The following is a 15,767-nucleotide window of genomic DNA, read 5'->3' as shown; positions in this document are numbered from 1 at the left end:
CTGAAAAAAACAGAGGGCACAAAAAAATAGAGATGAAAATAAAACGTGAGAGCAAAGTTTCATTTACCGCGTTCAAGCTTCATATCTGAGAACCGTGACATCAGCAAAATGACAGGCAGGAAGACATGGACATGAGGGGTTAAGGGTTGGAATGGTCAAAATGAAAGTGTTGGTGGGGGGGTGGAGAGAAAGACAAAGAGATAAGCAGTGAGTCCAGTAATCCAGTGGTGGTCAACAGGTTCACACATCAACAGCAAAACTAGTGCCACAGATACAGTATCAAAGTCACACTGTAACATGAAAACATACCTGCGATGTGAGTTCCAAAATAAGGCACAGTCAGACAGACAAATGCATACAAGAGTCATTACTTTACAACAAGACAACAAGAGTCATTACTTTAAAACAGACTAAGACTACAGTACAAACATCTCACTGGAAGGACAGAAATCACAAACTGGGGGCCCCATTTTGACAATCCATAACAAACTAAAGTGCATAAGCAAGCGCATTTGTGTGTGTCCATCTGCACTTTGCTATTGCTATCTGACATTGCCTTTAAGACCTGGGTCCACAGACTCAGCATTCCCACTCCTTATGATAATTGTGGGTACATGTACCCACTCATCATGAAAATTTGGAGAACAGCAAATTTTAGGGGTACAGCAAAAAAAAAAAAAAAAACCTATCTCAATAAAAATTAATATTATCATTGTATTTCTTATTTGTAGACAGCAAACAGAATTTGGACACTGGGCCACAGAGAAGACAAGCTGTTATGACATAATTTCTTGACAGTCACAGACTCATGATCAAGCTCAAAAGCAGCAGTGCACATACTTTGCCCTCATCTTCCTGATAGTTCTTTTTGATTATTGCCGTGCTTGGACAACAACGTGTGTCCGGCTTCATGGACTGGCTGGGGAAGCACAAGTAGCCACAGTGGTAAACTTCTGGATCACAAAAGTGTCTCCCAAATGCGTCTTTGCACCCCTCCACATCGCTGACACCAATGTCAGTGACAGGAAAAATTAAGTTTCAGTGACAGGAAAAATTCAGTTTTAAAAATGTTCACATTTCGGAGAATGTAGTTAATATGTTGCTCCTGAATGATCATACACCCCGCAATTCTCCCTACCGCATATAGGAAAAACTGACCCAGAATGTTGCCCAACAACCACCCCAGCTAAGAATTGGGTCAGATACTGGCCTCCATTCTGGAGTAAGATTTCCCACTCCCAAACGACCAATAAGAGAGCAGCACTCGCGCCCCATCAAAGTGAGGCTGACGTCAGTGTCTTGGCCACCAACCAATCACAGGCGAGGAGAGAGAGGTCAGTATCTGGCCCAATTCAGGGCCGGTTGTTGGGCTACCCAGAATGCACTACTTTGTCAACACCATTTTTTTCTTTTTCAAATTTCTAGTGTTATAGTTTACAATGCTTGACATCCACATTTTATTTTTATTTTTTATTTTACATGTGTCTACGAGAACACTATGCAAGTTTATCCAATTTTGCAAGAGTGTGACCACAAAGGCTTGAAGAGGAACAACATGGTGACAGCATTCTCAACTGGACAGCTGTGGTGTGGACATGGGACTTTGAAGCAGTTAGTACTGCCAGATGTTAGCGACGTCTATGTTTACCGGCTGACTGACTGTGGCTGAACAAATGAAAGAGTCAAAAGACACAAAGAAGACGATGGGAAGTGGATGTTTAATGACATATGGAACTTGTGGAACTTTGAAATATTTAAGGTTATGAAGGATGATATTTTCTGTGACTGCTGTGTGCTGCTTAAGAAGTTAAATCAGTGGGATAAGGTTGTGTTCCAAAGTATGTATTTATTATTAGTTACTTACCGTATTTTCCGGAGTATAATTCACTTTTTTTTTACTAGTTTGGGAGGCCCTGTAACTTATACTCCATTGCGACTTACATACCAAAAATTCCCAAGTTTGACATTAATAATAAAGGATTATTAACTGAGCGTGAGGTCTGTAGGGTAAAATATCAGACTAAGGTGATGACAGTATGGACTTCACTAACGCTCGGTCCGTACAAAAAACGCAGAGGTCTGATATTCCCGTACACACTGAGCAAGTGAGGTTAATAATTCATTTATTATATGGCTATTATATATAAACATGCAAACTTATGGTATCGCCCGAATATGAAAGTTGCTGACGGTTTTGGTTTTGCAGTCAGACCTGTTCACGTCACCTCCAGAAGAACTTGTTAACAGATGGTCCGGTCATTAGCTGGTAAGTTTTCAATCTATGTTTATTCCGACGCTATTTAGATATTTATGGGATATGTTCTTGTCCGACTTGGTTTTTCTAATCCTGTTTTTAGCTTTCTGGTTTCAAACAAATGTGATATGTGATCCGGACCGATTGTCATGGTAACGGACTGTTATGGGAAAATATCAGACAAAGAAAGGAGAACCTTCCAGAAGGACAACCATCTCTGCAACAATCCACCAATCAGGCCTGTGTGGTAGAGTGGCCAGACAGAAGCCACTCTTTAGTAAAAGGCACATGGCAGCCCGCCTGGTTTGCCAAAAGGGACCTGAAGGACTCTCAGACAATGAGAAACAAAATTCTCTGGTCTGATGAGACAAAGATTGAACTCTTTGGCATGAATGCCAGGGGTCATGTTTGGAGGAAGCCAGGCACCATCCCTACAGTGAAGCATGGTGGTGGCAGCGTCATGCTGTGGGGCTGTTTTTCAGCAGCAGGAACTGGGAGACTAGTCAGGATTGAGGGAATGATGAATGGAGCAATGTACAGAGACATCCTGGATGAAAACCTGCTCCAGAGCGCTCTTGACCTCAGACTGCAGAGAATTCATCTTTCAGCAGGACAATGACCCTAAGCACACAGCCAATATATCAAAGGAGTGGCTTCAGGAAAACTCTGTGAATGTCCTTGAGTGGCCCAGCTGGAGCCCAGACCTGAAACTAATTGAACATCTCATTCCAAAGAGGAATGGACAAAACCGCCCAAAGATAGGTGCACCAAGCTTGTGGCATCATATGCAAGAAGACTTGAGGCTGTAATTGTTGCCAAAAGTGCATCAACAAAGTTTTGAGCAAAGGGTGTGAATACTTATGTACACGTGATATTTTTTTGTTTTTAGTCAATTTTCAAAAAAACAAAAAACAAAAAACTTTTTCATGTTGTTATTATGGCGTGTTGTGATTAGCTGTATGTAACAACAAAATGTGGAAAATCTGAATCACTGTGAATACTTTACGGATGCATTGTATTTTAACGCTGGCTGTCCCTGTTACAGTGGAACTGGAAAAAATGGCTGACTGTAAATCTCTTCAAAATAATGAATATAATAATTATGTGCCCACTACAGTGGCCCAGCTGTGACTATACGAGAGAACTAGATAATTGCAGGTGGGCCCAATTATGCACTCTTATCTCTGCTTACACGCACCCAAACAGCATTATAATATTCTGTGCATGCTCATTTTTGTCTGTCATTCATGCACTGCATTGCAATAATGGGAATGCTGAGACTCTGTGGTTAGAGGTTTCCTGTGAAGGAAATGGGTCTGTGGACAAAGCATCAATGTGCACATTTAAGGGATCAACATCCACAGTATTTCACTAGCTTTAGCTGACTAAAATCTTATATCTAGTCAACTAAAACTACACTAACACTAAAACAATTCAGGTGACTTAATTATGACTTAAAATAAATGACATTTTTGTGAAGACTGACTAAAACTAAATCAAAAAATCCTGTTAAATTAACACTGCTGTGTAGTGCCTTCCACCAGGTGAAAGATGGGGCCCTGAAACATAAAACAATGCACAATGCAGTAGGACATCATACATGTTCCAGTTTGTGTGTGTGTGTGTGTGTGTGTGTGTGTGTGTGTGTGTGTGTGTGTGTGTGTGTGTGTGTGTGTGTGTGCATGTCTTTAAATAACATGTATGACTGTGCTCAGAGAGTGCATATTGTAGACCGTACTCACTCGTGCCCTCCTCTGAAACCATCCCGAGTCCCTCAGCTTTGTTCTGTCTCTCAAAAGCATTCAGGTCCAAAACACTGTCAACATCAAATATAGATTAAAAAATTTCGAATATAAAATGTGCATTTCTCAACACAAGTTAAATATTGTGTGTGTCATTGGCTGATTATTTTATTTTTGGAACAAAATCAATTATATATCTTTCACTGCAAAGTTTTCTATCAAGCTGAACACGGACGTGAATATGTTCTGGGTGTGATAGTGCCATGATCAAGTGTTATGAATGTAACTCTGGTTCTATTTCATTACTCCTGACTGCTAGAAGTGGTTTATAACACCTGGAAGACTTACACCAACACAGTCTCAAGGATTCTGCTCTTACCATCTCTGAGATGTAGACTGGAGTAGCAGGTAAGGAGCAGACAAGGAGCAGCCAATGCCATGTGATGTGAGGTAGATACATTGACTCTGTAGAAGGAGGCATAGGTGCAGGAAGAAGCCCAAGGAGCTGGGCTGGAGCACATACCAACCAGTCATCCAAGTAAGGGAGAGGCCTTTAAGTGGAGAAAGTCCTGCCATGATGCACCTTGTAAAAATCCAAGGGGTGAGCAGGAGTCCAAATTGGAGTCCGCTGTATTGGTACACCTGCCCTTCAAAGGCAAAAATAAATAAACTACCTGTGGCAGGGTGCTACTGGCATATGGAAACAAGCGGCCTTCATGTTGATGTTTGAAAATCAACCCCCTGCTGACCAAAAGCTACAGTTCTTCTTTAGAACAAGAACATAACTTGAATCTAACCCTGTGGATCTAACAAAACTTTCTTCAAACTTGATGGCCTCTTTCGGAGAAAGCTCCAGACAGTCAGAGACCTCAGGGAAAATTGGTAACAACGACCATTCAGGCACCATTGAGCTTTGGGGACTGTGTCCAAACCAAGCTAAGATAAAGCCAACTGAATGGCACACTTAACTGTGGAATGATGAGCCTCAGCATCCTGCAGTGAATCTGGACCTCTGAAGGTCCTCTTTTTGTTCTGCCTCCTTTCCAAAAAGATTTATGATGCCACATCAGATAGTAAATCATGTCATGCTGACTAACAACACAAGGGAAAGAACCTAAATCATCTCCCTCATCATAAGCCTGGCTCTGTGGCTCTCATGCAGTTGTAAGAGCAGCAGCGTGTGGATGACAAGCGGAAAATTATGCAAAAAGAGGGGCCTTAATCTGTCCAAAATCAGAAGCCATTATGTTCACGTTAAGAGCCAAAGGGTCATTTCACTTCCATCTCTTTTTTATGTTTGAGATGTTGCCCACCCTGGTGCTGGTATCCCCAAAGGAGGTAAATCAGCCTAGGCTATGCTCCTGTCAAACTGGGCATATACCAGCTACACTCAACAAAAATATAAACGCAACACTTTTGGTTTTGCTCCCATTTTGTATGAGATGAACTCAAAGATCTAAAACTTTTTCCACATACACAATATCACCATTTCCCTCAAATATTGTTCACAAACCAATCGAAATCTGTGATAGTGAGCACTTCTCCTTTGCTGAGATAATCCATCCCACCTCACAGGTGTGCCATATCAAGATGCTGATTAGACACCATGATTAGTGCACAGGTGTGCCTTAGACTGCCCACAATAAAAGGCCATTCTGAAAGGTGCAGTTTTATTACACAGCACAACGCCACAGATGTCGCAAGATTTGAGGGAGCGTGCAATTGGCATGCTGACAAAAGGAATGTCAACCAGAGCTGTTGCTCGTGTATTGAATGTTCATTTCTCTACCATAAGCCGTCTCCAAAGGCATTTCAGAGAATTTGGCAGTACATCCAACCAGCCTCACAACCACAGACCACGTGTAACCACACCGGCCCAGGACCTCCACATCCAGCATGTTCACCTTCAAGATCGTCTGAGACCAGCCACTCGGACAGCTGCTGAAACAATCGGTTTGCATAACCAAAGAATTTCTGCACAAACTGTCAGAAACCGTCTCAGGGAAGCTCATCTGCATGCTCGTCGTTCTCATCGGGGTCTCGACCTGACTCCAGTTCGTCATCGTAACCAACTTGAGTGGGCCAATGCTCACATTCGCTGGCGTTTGGCACGTTGGAGAGGTGTTCTCTTCACGGATGAATCCCGGTTCACACTGTTCAGGGCAGATGGCAGACAGCGTGTGTGGCGTCATGTGGGTGAGCGGTTTTCTGATGTCAGTGTTGTGGATCGAGTGGCCCATGGTGGCGGTGGGGTTATGGTATGGGCAGGCGTCTGTTATGGACGAAGAACACAGGTGCATTTTATTGATGGCATTTTGAATGCACAGAGATACCGTGACGAGATCCTGAGGCCCATTGTTGTGCCTTACATCCAAGAACATCACCTCATGTTGCAGCAGGATAATGCACGGCCCCATGTTGCAAGGATCTGTACACAATTCTTGGAAGCTTAAAATGTCCCAGTTCTTGCATGGCCGGCATACTCACCGGACATGTCACCCATTGAGCATGTTTGGGATGCTCTGGACCGGCATATACGACAGCGTGTACCAGTTCCTGCCAATATCCAGCAACTTCGCGCAGCCATTGTTGAGGAGTGGACCAACATTCCACAGGCCACAATTGACAACCTGATCAACTCTATGCGAAGGAGATGTGTTGCAGTACATCGTCACAGAGCTGGAGATGTAGCAGAATACGGGAGTCGTAATGAGAAGACACTGCAACTGCAGCCGGTAAAATACACAGACACAGTCACAATGCACCCATGATGAGCGAACTCGCTAATTTAGTAAAGCAAGTCTGCTGGGAACTCAGCCACATGGGGTGTGTAGCCATTACATTCTGAGTGCCTGTCCCAAGCTCGGATAAATGAGGAGGGTTCTGTACCGGATCGGTCGAGGCCCGGGTTAACAACAACTGCCACCGTTGCTGTTGCCCAACAGGGTACCGGTGAAAATTGGGTTACTGCTGGGTGAAAAAGAGGAGGAAAATGTGTCCAGAGACAGTGGAACAAGAGGAAAACTAGACGGGTGGAAGTGAAAGTCGGGACTTTGAATGTTGGCAGTATGACTGGTAAAAGGAGAGACCTGGCTGATGTGATGGAGAGGAGAAAGGTAAATATATTGTGTGTGCAAGGGAAGTAAGAGCAGGAGCAGAGGTGGTGAGTTCAAGTTGTTGTATCATGGTGAGGATAGGAAGAGAAATGGTGTTGGAGTCATTGAAAAAGAAGAGTATGTTGAGAGTGTGCTGGAGGTTAAAGAAGTGTCTGACAGGGTGATGAGTGTGAAGTTGGAAAATGAAGTGGTGATGATGAATATCATCAGTGCATATGACCCACAGGTAGGTTGTGAGATGAAGGAGAAAGAAGATTTCTGGAGTGAGTTAGATGAGGTGGTAGAGAGTGTGCCCAAGCATGAAAGAGTGGTGATAAGAGAGGACTTCAATGGGCATGTTGGTGAAGGAAACAAAGGTGATAAGAACGTAATGGGTAGATATGGTATCAGGACAAGAATGTGGAAGGGCAGATGGTAGTTGATTTTGCAAAAAGGACATTAATGGCTGTGGTGAATACCTACTTCAAGAAAAGGGAGGAGCACAGGGTAACAGATAAGAGTGGAGGAAGGTGCACACAGGTGGACTACATTCTTTATAGGAGATGCAAGCTAAAGGAAATCAGAGATTGTAAGGTGGTGGCAGGAGAGAGTGTCGTTTGTAGGATGACTTTAGAGGTAAAGAAGAAGAAGAGAGTGAGAGCTCAACAAAGGATCAGATGGTGGAAGCTGAAGGACAAAGACTGTTGTATGAAATTCAGTGAGCAGGTGAGAGAAGCACTGGATGGAGGGGAAGCAATTTTGGACAACTGGAAAAGTACTGCAGATGTGGTGAGGGAGACAGCTAGGAAGGTACTGAGTGTGACATCTGGACCATGGAAGGAAGACAAGGAGACTTGGTGGTGGAATGAAGATGTCCAGGAAAGCATAAGGAGAAAGACGCTGGCAAAAAAGAATTGGGATAGTCAGAGAGATGAAGAAAGTAGACAGGAGTACAAGGAGATGCCGCATAAGGTGAAAAGAGAAGTGGCAAAAGCTCAGAAAAAGGCATATTGTGAGCTTTACAAGAAGTTGAATAGTAAGGAAGGAAAAAAGGACTTGTACTGATTGGCCAGACAAAGGGACAGAGCTGGAACGGATGTGCAGCAGGTTAGGGTGGTAAAAGATGCACATGGTAATGTGCTGAGAAGCGGGGAGAGTGTTGAGAATATTTTGCGGAGCTGATGAATGAAGAAAATGAGAGAAAAAAGGCTGAATGATGTGGAGAGTAAATCAGGAAGTACAAGGGATGAAGTGAGGGCAGCTATGGGTTAGAGAAATATTTTTTTGAGCCTCCTGGTCAGGACCAGTAGGCCTAATTTTGTTACTGGTCCTCCTGGTCCTAGGTTGTGGCCCAAAGTATTTGGAAGCTCAGAGCCTCTGACGGCGAGCCTCAGCGTAGCATTAATCATCACATCATGCACATGAATTCAATCAATATTGTATTTGTAAATCTATAGCATGATACAATGTTTTCATTTTGTGTTGAATGTATGTAAAGTTATAAACATTTTTTACATGGTCCTCTGCTTTCATGTGAATGTACTGTGCACCTCATACTTGGCTTTTCTGTAATTCTGGCTTTGTGCTTATCTTATGCATTCCCAAACATCCTTTACTCTTGTTACTTAATCCACTTGTCTGTTCTTGCTATGTGAGCTCTATAATATCACAGATTTTTTTTGGCCAACAATTATGTCTTTTGCTTCTCAAACTAGTATGATGAAAATTTTATGAATGGGTCAGGGGTCTGCAGCCTTTACTGTCAAAAGAGACATTTTTGTCCCATCTTCCACAAATAAAATTCTTCTAGGGTCACAAAAACATATTTGACCTTTAAAATAAATGAAGATAACTATAATGTTTTTCTGTATACAGTTCATCTATTTTTTTAAATTGTTCTTTTTGTTTTGTTTTTTTACAACCCCAAATCAGGAGTCAAGGTGGGGGTGGGATTACACCAAGGATGAGCTCTGAGTCCTTTCTTGTTTGCAATGTGATGGACAGGTTGACTGATGAGATCAGACAGGAGTCTCCATGGACTATGGTGTTTGCAGAAGACATTGTGATTTGTAGTGAGAGTAGAGCGCAGGAGTCTAGCCTGGATAGGTGGAGATATGCTCTGGAGAGAAAGGGAATGAAAGTCAGTAGATACAAGACTGAGTACATGTGTGTGTGAATGAGAGGGAGCCCAGTGGAATAGTGCAGTTACAAGGAGTAGAAGTGGTGAAAGTAGATGAGTTTAAATACTTGGGGTCAACTGCCCAAAGGTATAGAGGTGCAGAAGAGAGTGCAGGCAGGGTGGAGTGGGTGGAGAAAAGTGGCAGGAGAGATTTGTGACTGAAGAATATCTGGAAGAGTGAAGGGGAAAGTTTACAAGACAATAGTGAGACCAGGCTTAGAGACAGTGGCACTAACAAAAAGACAGAAGGCAGAGCTGGAGGTAGTAGAGCTGAAGATGTTGCAATTCTCTTTGGGAGTGATGAGGATGGACAGGATTAGGAATGAACATATCACAGGGACAGCTCAGGTGGAACAGTTTGGAGACAAAGTCAGAGAGGTGAGATTGAGAAGGTTTGGACATGTGCAAAGGAGGGACCCAGGGTATATAGGAAGAAGGATGCTGAGGATGGAGCCACCAGGCAGGAGAAGAAGAAGGAGGCCAAATAGGAGGTTTATGGATGTGATGAAGGAGGACATGCAGGTGGTTGGCGTGACAGAGGAAGATACAGAGGACAGGGTGAAATGGAAATGATTCATCTGCTGTGGCGACCCCTAGTGGGAGCAGCCAAAGGAAGTAGAAGAAGAAGAAGAAGAAGAAGAAGAAGAAAAAGAAGTCCACTGGGGAATAGAGATGGTTACTTACCTAAAATAAAAGAGTCCAATGCTGTGTTGAAACTCCCATCAGAAACAAACAATGTGTAGTCTCTGGAGAACAAAAATGTAGCTCCAACCGAGAGGCTATGAGTCAACTTCCGTAGCGACAAAGCACTGATGCTTGCTAAAGCTAACAACAGCCACAAGGTGTGCGTGTCGTCGAGAAAATAAAATGCGATGACTACAGTCACGCCTGTAACTCAGTAACATGTTAGAGTCACACCTGTAACTCGGGTAACATGTTACAGGTGTGACTCTAACATGTTACTGAGTTACAGTCACTGAGTAGCTGCACTTGGGTGCATTGTATTACATGCCACCGCTGGCAGTCAGGAATCATGGAACAGAACTTCCACTGTGCTCCTAAGTGATTACATCACTGCGCCTTCACAACTGTTGGGCTGATTCTACAGAAATTGTTATGAGGGAAAAGTTAATAGCATCACAATAGCTTCCTACCTTTCTGTTGAGCTAAAATCACTGCAGTGAGGGGAAAACCACACCAAATCTGACCATGTGGAAAGCTATAAATATTTTCCTGGTGACTGTGAGGAATTGTATGAACTAGCATGAAAGAAAGAAGTTACACATCTGCAAATGCTGCGGGCTCAAACTAAAGTCGATATTCTATCGCTAAACTGATGATTGATACTTTAAACATGTATCAATAACTCAACCTATATTTTTTTAATCCATCACTGCTGGACACAAATTTCACAAAGATCCACAAATTGCGATCAGTTCAACATCGCCATTTTCAAAAGATAAGTGTAGAACTAGCTCGAGCATTGCATGGACATGTGACGGAACTGCAGCCAATGATGTTGTTTTGATGTTTTGATGATGTCAACATCAAAACTGTCACACAGACAATATGTACAATATGCAGCGTGCATCAAGTGTCACTAAAGTAAGAAGGATGCAAAGAAGACTTTCCAGTCAGTACCTGCATGTTTGCATCAGAGCCTGAACACTGAGGAAGAATCCCACATCCTTTTTGTCCTTCAGATAGTCCAGCATTCTCTGCACACAGACAGAAAGACAGAAAAAAAACAGTAACACTAAGGAGCGCTCAGAGAGTGCAACACGTGCATGTTTGTCACAGATTCATGCAAATTATTTTTCTGTGATTTGGTGATACCGCAGTACATGGTTCTGTCTGTTCTTGACAATTGATCAATTTTGCCCAAAATTCAACCACTTTTATCCTTAACTAACACACAACTCTTCCGCCATTTTTTATTTCATATAAGTATCTGAGTTTAAACTTTCAGGGTCATAGAACATGTGAGTATTAAACTGCTGATAGATGAAATAGATATAATAGCCACATGGCCTCTGTGTGCGTGTGGGCATTTGGCTTTGATCACAGAGAAACTGGGGAGAGTTGACATTTGCCGTTTGGTATGTGTATGTATTTTAGGTCAAGGATGAACACTGCAAAACCAGAAAGTTGATAATAAGAATTTGATAAGAATTATATTTTTGGAGAAATTAGTGATATTAGCTAACAACAGTGAACAATGGACGTTGTGCTGCAATGCAGCATGGGAGTTTGTGGTTTTAAATGTTGTTATTGTGGTTCATGTTACTTTAATAGTGTTGTTAGTGTTATTGACTTACTGTGTTTTTGTAGTTCAATTGGTTTCGTCAGTTTAATTAAGTGCAGTGCAGTTGATGTCATCTGCCACATCTCTGTGAGTGTGTAAAAAAAAAAAAGAGAAGAAGAAGCACCTGCTTGTGGCAGAATGCAGAAAAGACAAAAAGCTCTGGCTTCCGCACAGCTCGCCACAGTATGTTAAACGAGAAGTGGCATCTGTCATGAATGTATGCATTTGTATAACTTTGATCACTGACAAACTGGGGAGAGCTGACATTTGCTGTTTGGTATGTTTACCTTATCACATGTCTGTTTATGTATCACGCCCTGTATCATGTCCCAATGTATCTGTATCAGCCCAAGTCCAAAGTATGAGGGCTGATACATATTAAAAGCATGTGTGCATGATTTTATTTAGTAAGTCCAATGTAAGTACATATTATAATTGTAAATACGTTAAAAATATATGGATGACACAAAAAACTGAAAACACTTACTTCCATTATGGTTCATTTAAAAATCAAATGGCAAAACAGAAAATAAAAATAAATAAATAAAGTGGCCTCTGTGTGCGTGTGTATAGCTTAAATCACACAAAAAATGGGGAGAGCTGACATTTGCCGTTTGGTATGCTTATGTATTTTTGGTCAAGGATGAATGCTGTAAAAATGGAAAGTTGATCGGATAAATATTTTTGGAAAAATTAACAATTTTAACTAACCAATAAACAATGGATGCTGTGCTGCAATTCACCATGGGAGTTCGGGGTTTTGAGGTTTTAAATGTTGTTATTTTGGTTTATGTTAGTTTAACAGTGTTATTACCTCTGCCGAGGAGGTTATGTTTGTTTGTCTGTCTGTCAGCAGGGTAACTCAAAAGGTTTTGAACAGATTCTGATTAAATTTTGTGGAGTGGTTAGAAATGTCAAGAGGAACAAGTGATTAAATTTTAGTGGTGATCCAGATCACGATCCGGATCCCGATGCTAACGCGTTAGCATCTCTATGGCATTTTCAATGTTAAAAGTTAGCATTAAGCAGTTGCAGCTGTCATCACATTCGGGTGCATTTGTTTTCAAATTGTAATATTTCTTAAATTTATTTTTGTTTATATATGAATAATCTAATGATTATTATATACAATTTTAGAGAAAGAGACAAAAAGAAATAGATCACTGTGCCAAGGAGGGAATCTCTTTAGGGTCAGTGACCCTATGGCCTTATTTAGAGAAGTGTTTCATAAATGTTAAAAAAATTCATATATTTGCAGTTTAGTTGAATAATAAATTGAATTTTGTCTCTTATTTGTTTTTGTCTATAAGCACATGCAATATCAATATCAGTGCTCAGATGACAGTAGCTTCTGGGAAAAGTGCAAGTTGCAATAAACTGTGATGCCAAGCACTAAGGATACATGCTATCCAGTCACAGCAGATGAAACTTTTTTTACTACTGAGCAAACATCATTGGTAGACTTTTTTAGGTTCAATGATTCCACGGCGTGTAGATGTTATGGTGTCAGTGACCCCATGGCCTTGGCGGAGGTTTGCACTCTCAAAGGATTCAAAGGATTCAAGGATTCAAAAGAATTTTATTGTCATATGCACAAAGAAATATGTTCCCTGCACAATGAAATGTGTCTACTGCATTTAACCCATCCTAATTGCCAGTAGGAGCAGAAGTCGCCATTAGGCGTCCGGGGACCAGCTCCAGATGTACATCTCTGCCTTGGTCAACAGCAGGGCTGAGCGAACGACACACAACACACAACACACATAGGCCGGCCCGGTACATAAACACATATTAAAAAAGCACACACGAGGGAAAAAGGAGAAAAAAAACCCCTCATAGCCGCTGCGTTACACAGCAGCAATGAGGAAAAAAAACCCCATCAGCACAGAAAAACAATAATCACACAGACAAACAAAGACGCAGGACGACAACCGAGATTTGAAGGTCCAGTTTATCAGAACACTCCGGAGGTAGCCTATTTGGCGCCGTCAACGGCCTTGTCCGACAATCCTGGAGGGGGAGGAGCTCAGCCCTGAGCAGTCCACTGTCCACAGTCAACGTCAGAGCTGGAGAAGCTGAGGGGAGGGGGATGACCAGGGGAGCGAGGCTTAAGTGTTGATCTTCTTGAGGAGGTTTTTTATCACAGCGGCCTTGGAGTGCAGCTGTGTTTTGGGGAGGCCAAATGAATATCCAGATTAGCAGACGTCTGAAAGATTCCACAGTTCTGAGAACAGAGTGGCTCTCAATGCATCTGAATGTAGAATGTGGTCTTTACAGACAGTCAAAGTCGGTTTCCAGAGCTGCAATCCTGCCCGAGATGTTTTCCAGCGTGCGGTTAACACCCGCCGACTGCGCAGCCACTGCCTTCCCAATCGAATCAATCATGTACGGCAGTCTGGACGGACAATCAAAGCTGCCTCCACTTTCTTGATTTTCCGGTAAACCAGCGCCATGCCCGCTCCACACAGCAGAAAGCCGGTCACCACCAAGCCAAATATATACACATCTTTGACGTCCTCCACAGAAAGCATGTAAAGGCACATGACCTGCCATCTCCTCCATGAGTCCATCATGTAACCCATCACATGCGTCCCGGCAGGACAGGTCGGGTCCTTTGCCCCCGAATGTCTTGTAGAAAAAATAGTGTCAATTGCATTCAAAGACCACTTTAACAGATCCATTTTTGTCGTTTTCCAGAAGAGCAAAGCTGCAGCCTCACAGACAACACACCACAGAAGCAGGAAAGATAAGGAGGGAGGGAGAACAGAAAAGTGCGTCCGTCTCAGCCGAGTGCAAGCTGGCCAATCTGGAAGTTGGAGTGCTTCTCTGAGTGCTTCTAGTTGATTTATTGTGTTTTAATGCCTTTGTAAAATTAAAATCATGTGCTTACAGCAGCTGTGCGTGTGTGCGTATTGTTAACTACTTTCTGGACTCACGCCATCCCAGCAGGGGGCAGTAAGTCATCAGAAGTTTATTTTTATTGCCAACATGCGAACATGCTCAATTCCAAGGCACATACAGTAGGCACGAGTGGCTGACTGAATTTAATTTTGCGCTACATCATGTTACCACCCACTGTCATGTGCGCATATATTCTTGGTAATACCCCCTTCCCACATAACACGATTGAAGCCGACTGGCGCACGAAGGAGGAATTGCATGCCACTCGTGAAAAATTGGAGCTGCCTTAAACGTCTCGTACACCTGTCGCCCCAATCATTTGCGCACACAAGTGGGCTGAAAGAGAGTGAGTGCCCTGCAAGTGTCCATTCAACCCCCCTCTCAGCAAGTGTCGGCCAAATTCCAGGTGCCTCACACACGAACATCCAACACCACTCACTGGACACTTAGAAAAGGCGGGGCTGTTCGCGCTTTCAGCACGAGAGTAGAGAGCAGCTGACCACATTCGAGCTGTTTGTGAAAACTGTCTAAGTGCAACATGAGTATGGCGTAACCTAGCAACACATGAGTGTGTCGTCGTCAGGGTGGGTTCCTGCAACCTGCAGCTGTTCAGATATCTGTGTTCGCAGGTCACAGCCGGAGAATAGCTGTAGTGGCTTGTAGAATATGACCTCACATAACTTTACCGTGAGGCACAGACGTCAGCTTGCTGTCCTCACTTGGAAATAACTTAAAACATATCGCTTCAGCTGACCACCCACGTCAGCGCACTGCACGCTGGTGAATATCGTCCCAGCAGAAAATTACCTCAAGGGATGCCCCTGAAAGGTGCATGTATCTGCGGGATTTCCCCACATTGTAATAAGTAAAACACAGATCACATTTGCAATGCAGTCACCAGCGGATCAGTGTGCGCTGGACATGCCATGCCGGCTGATACAGGAGCTGGCTCTTCATGAGATGAGAGCCTGGATGATGTCTTCATGAGATGAGTGCATCAGGTAATTCATGTAAAAAACATAAATGGAAGAACTGATATCCACATCATTTCATTACTTCCTGGTGCACGTCTACGTGGAGGCTAACTCTGCTCTTTATAACAGGAATTAAGTATTATAAATTGTGCTGTTTTTTAAATATTTGGCTCCCCTGCTGTGTGCGTGTGCTGTGTTTCCACATGCTCGCACTGTGTTCGTGCGCACAAACACAACCATGCACAAAACCGTCGCTGCGGTATCGTGCACCCTTGTCCGACCGTGTGTGCCTCCCGATAGCAGGTGGAATGTTTCGC

At 42.9% G+C, this 15,767-nt stretch overlaps 1 protein-coding gene across 1 annotated transcript in view; it reads right to left on the bottom strand.

Moving 5' to 3' along the window:
* ryr1b (ryanodine receptor 1b (skeletal)) overlaps positions 1-15,767 on the bottom strand; it is a 468,306-nt gene that overhangs the window by 92,995 nt on the left and 359,544 nt on the right. The window contains 3 exon segments of the mRNA XM_034168593.1: positions 68-85; positions 3,997-4,070; positions 10,912-10,988. Of these exon segments, the coding sequence (XP_034024484.1) occupies positions 68-85; positions 3,997-4,070; positions 10,912-10,988 (169 nt within the window).

The sequence above is a fragment of the Thalassophryne amazonica genome, chromosome 4 (genome assembly GCF_902500255.1).
Source record: "Thalassophryne amazonica chromosome 4, fThaAma1.1, whole genome shotgun sequence".
Lineage (NCBI taxonomy): Eukaryota > Metazoa > Chordata > Actinopteri > Batrachoidiformes > Batrachoididae > Thalassophryne > Thalassophryne amazonica.
This window is presented reverse-complemented; position numbering and strand designations above follow the sequence as displayed.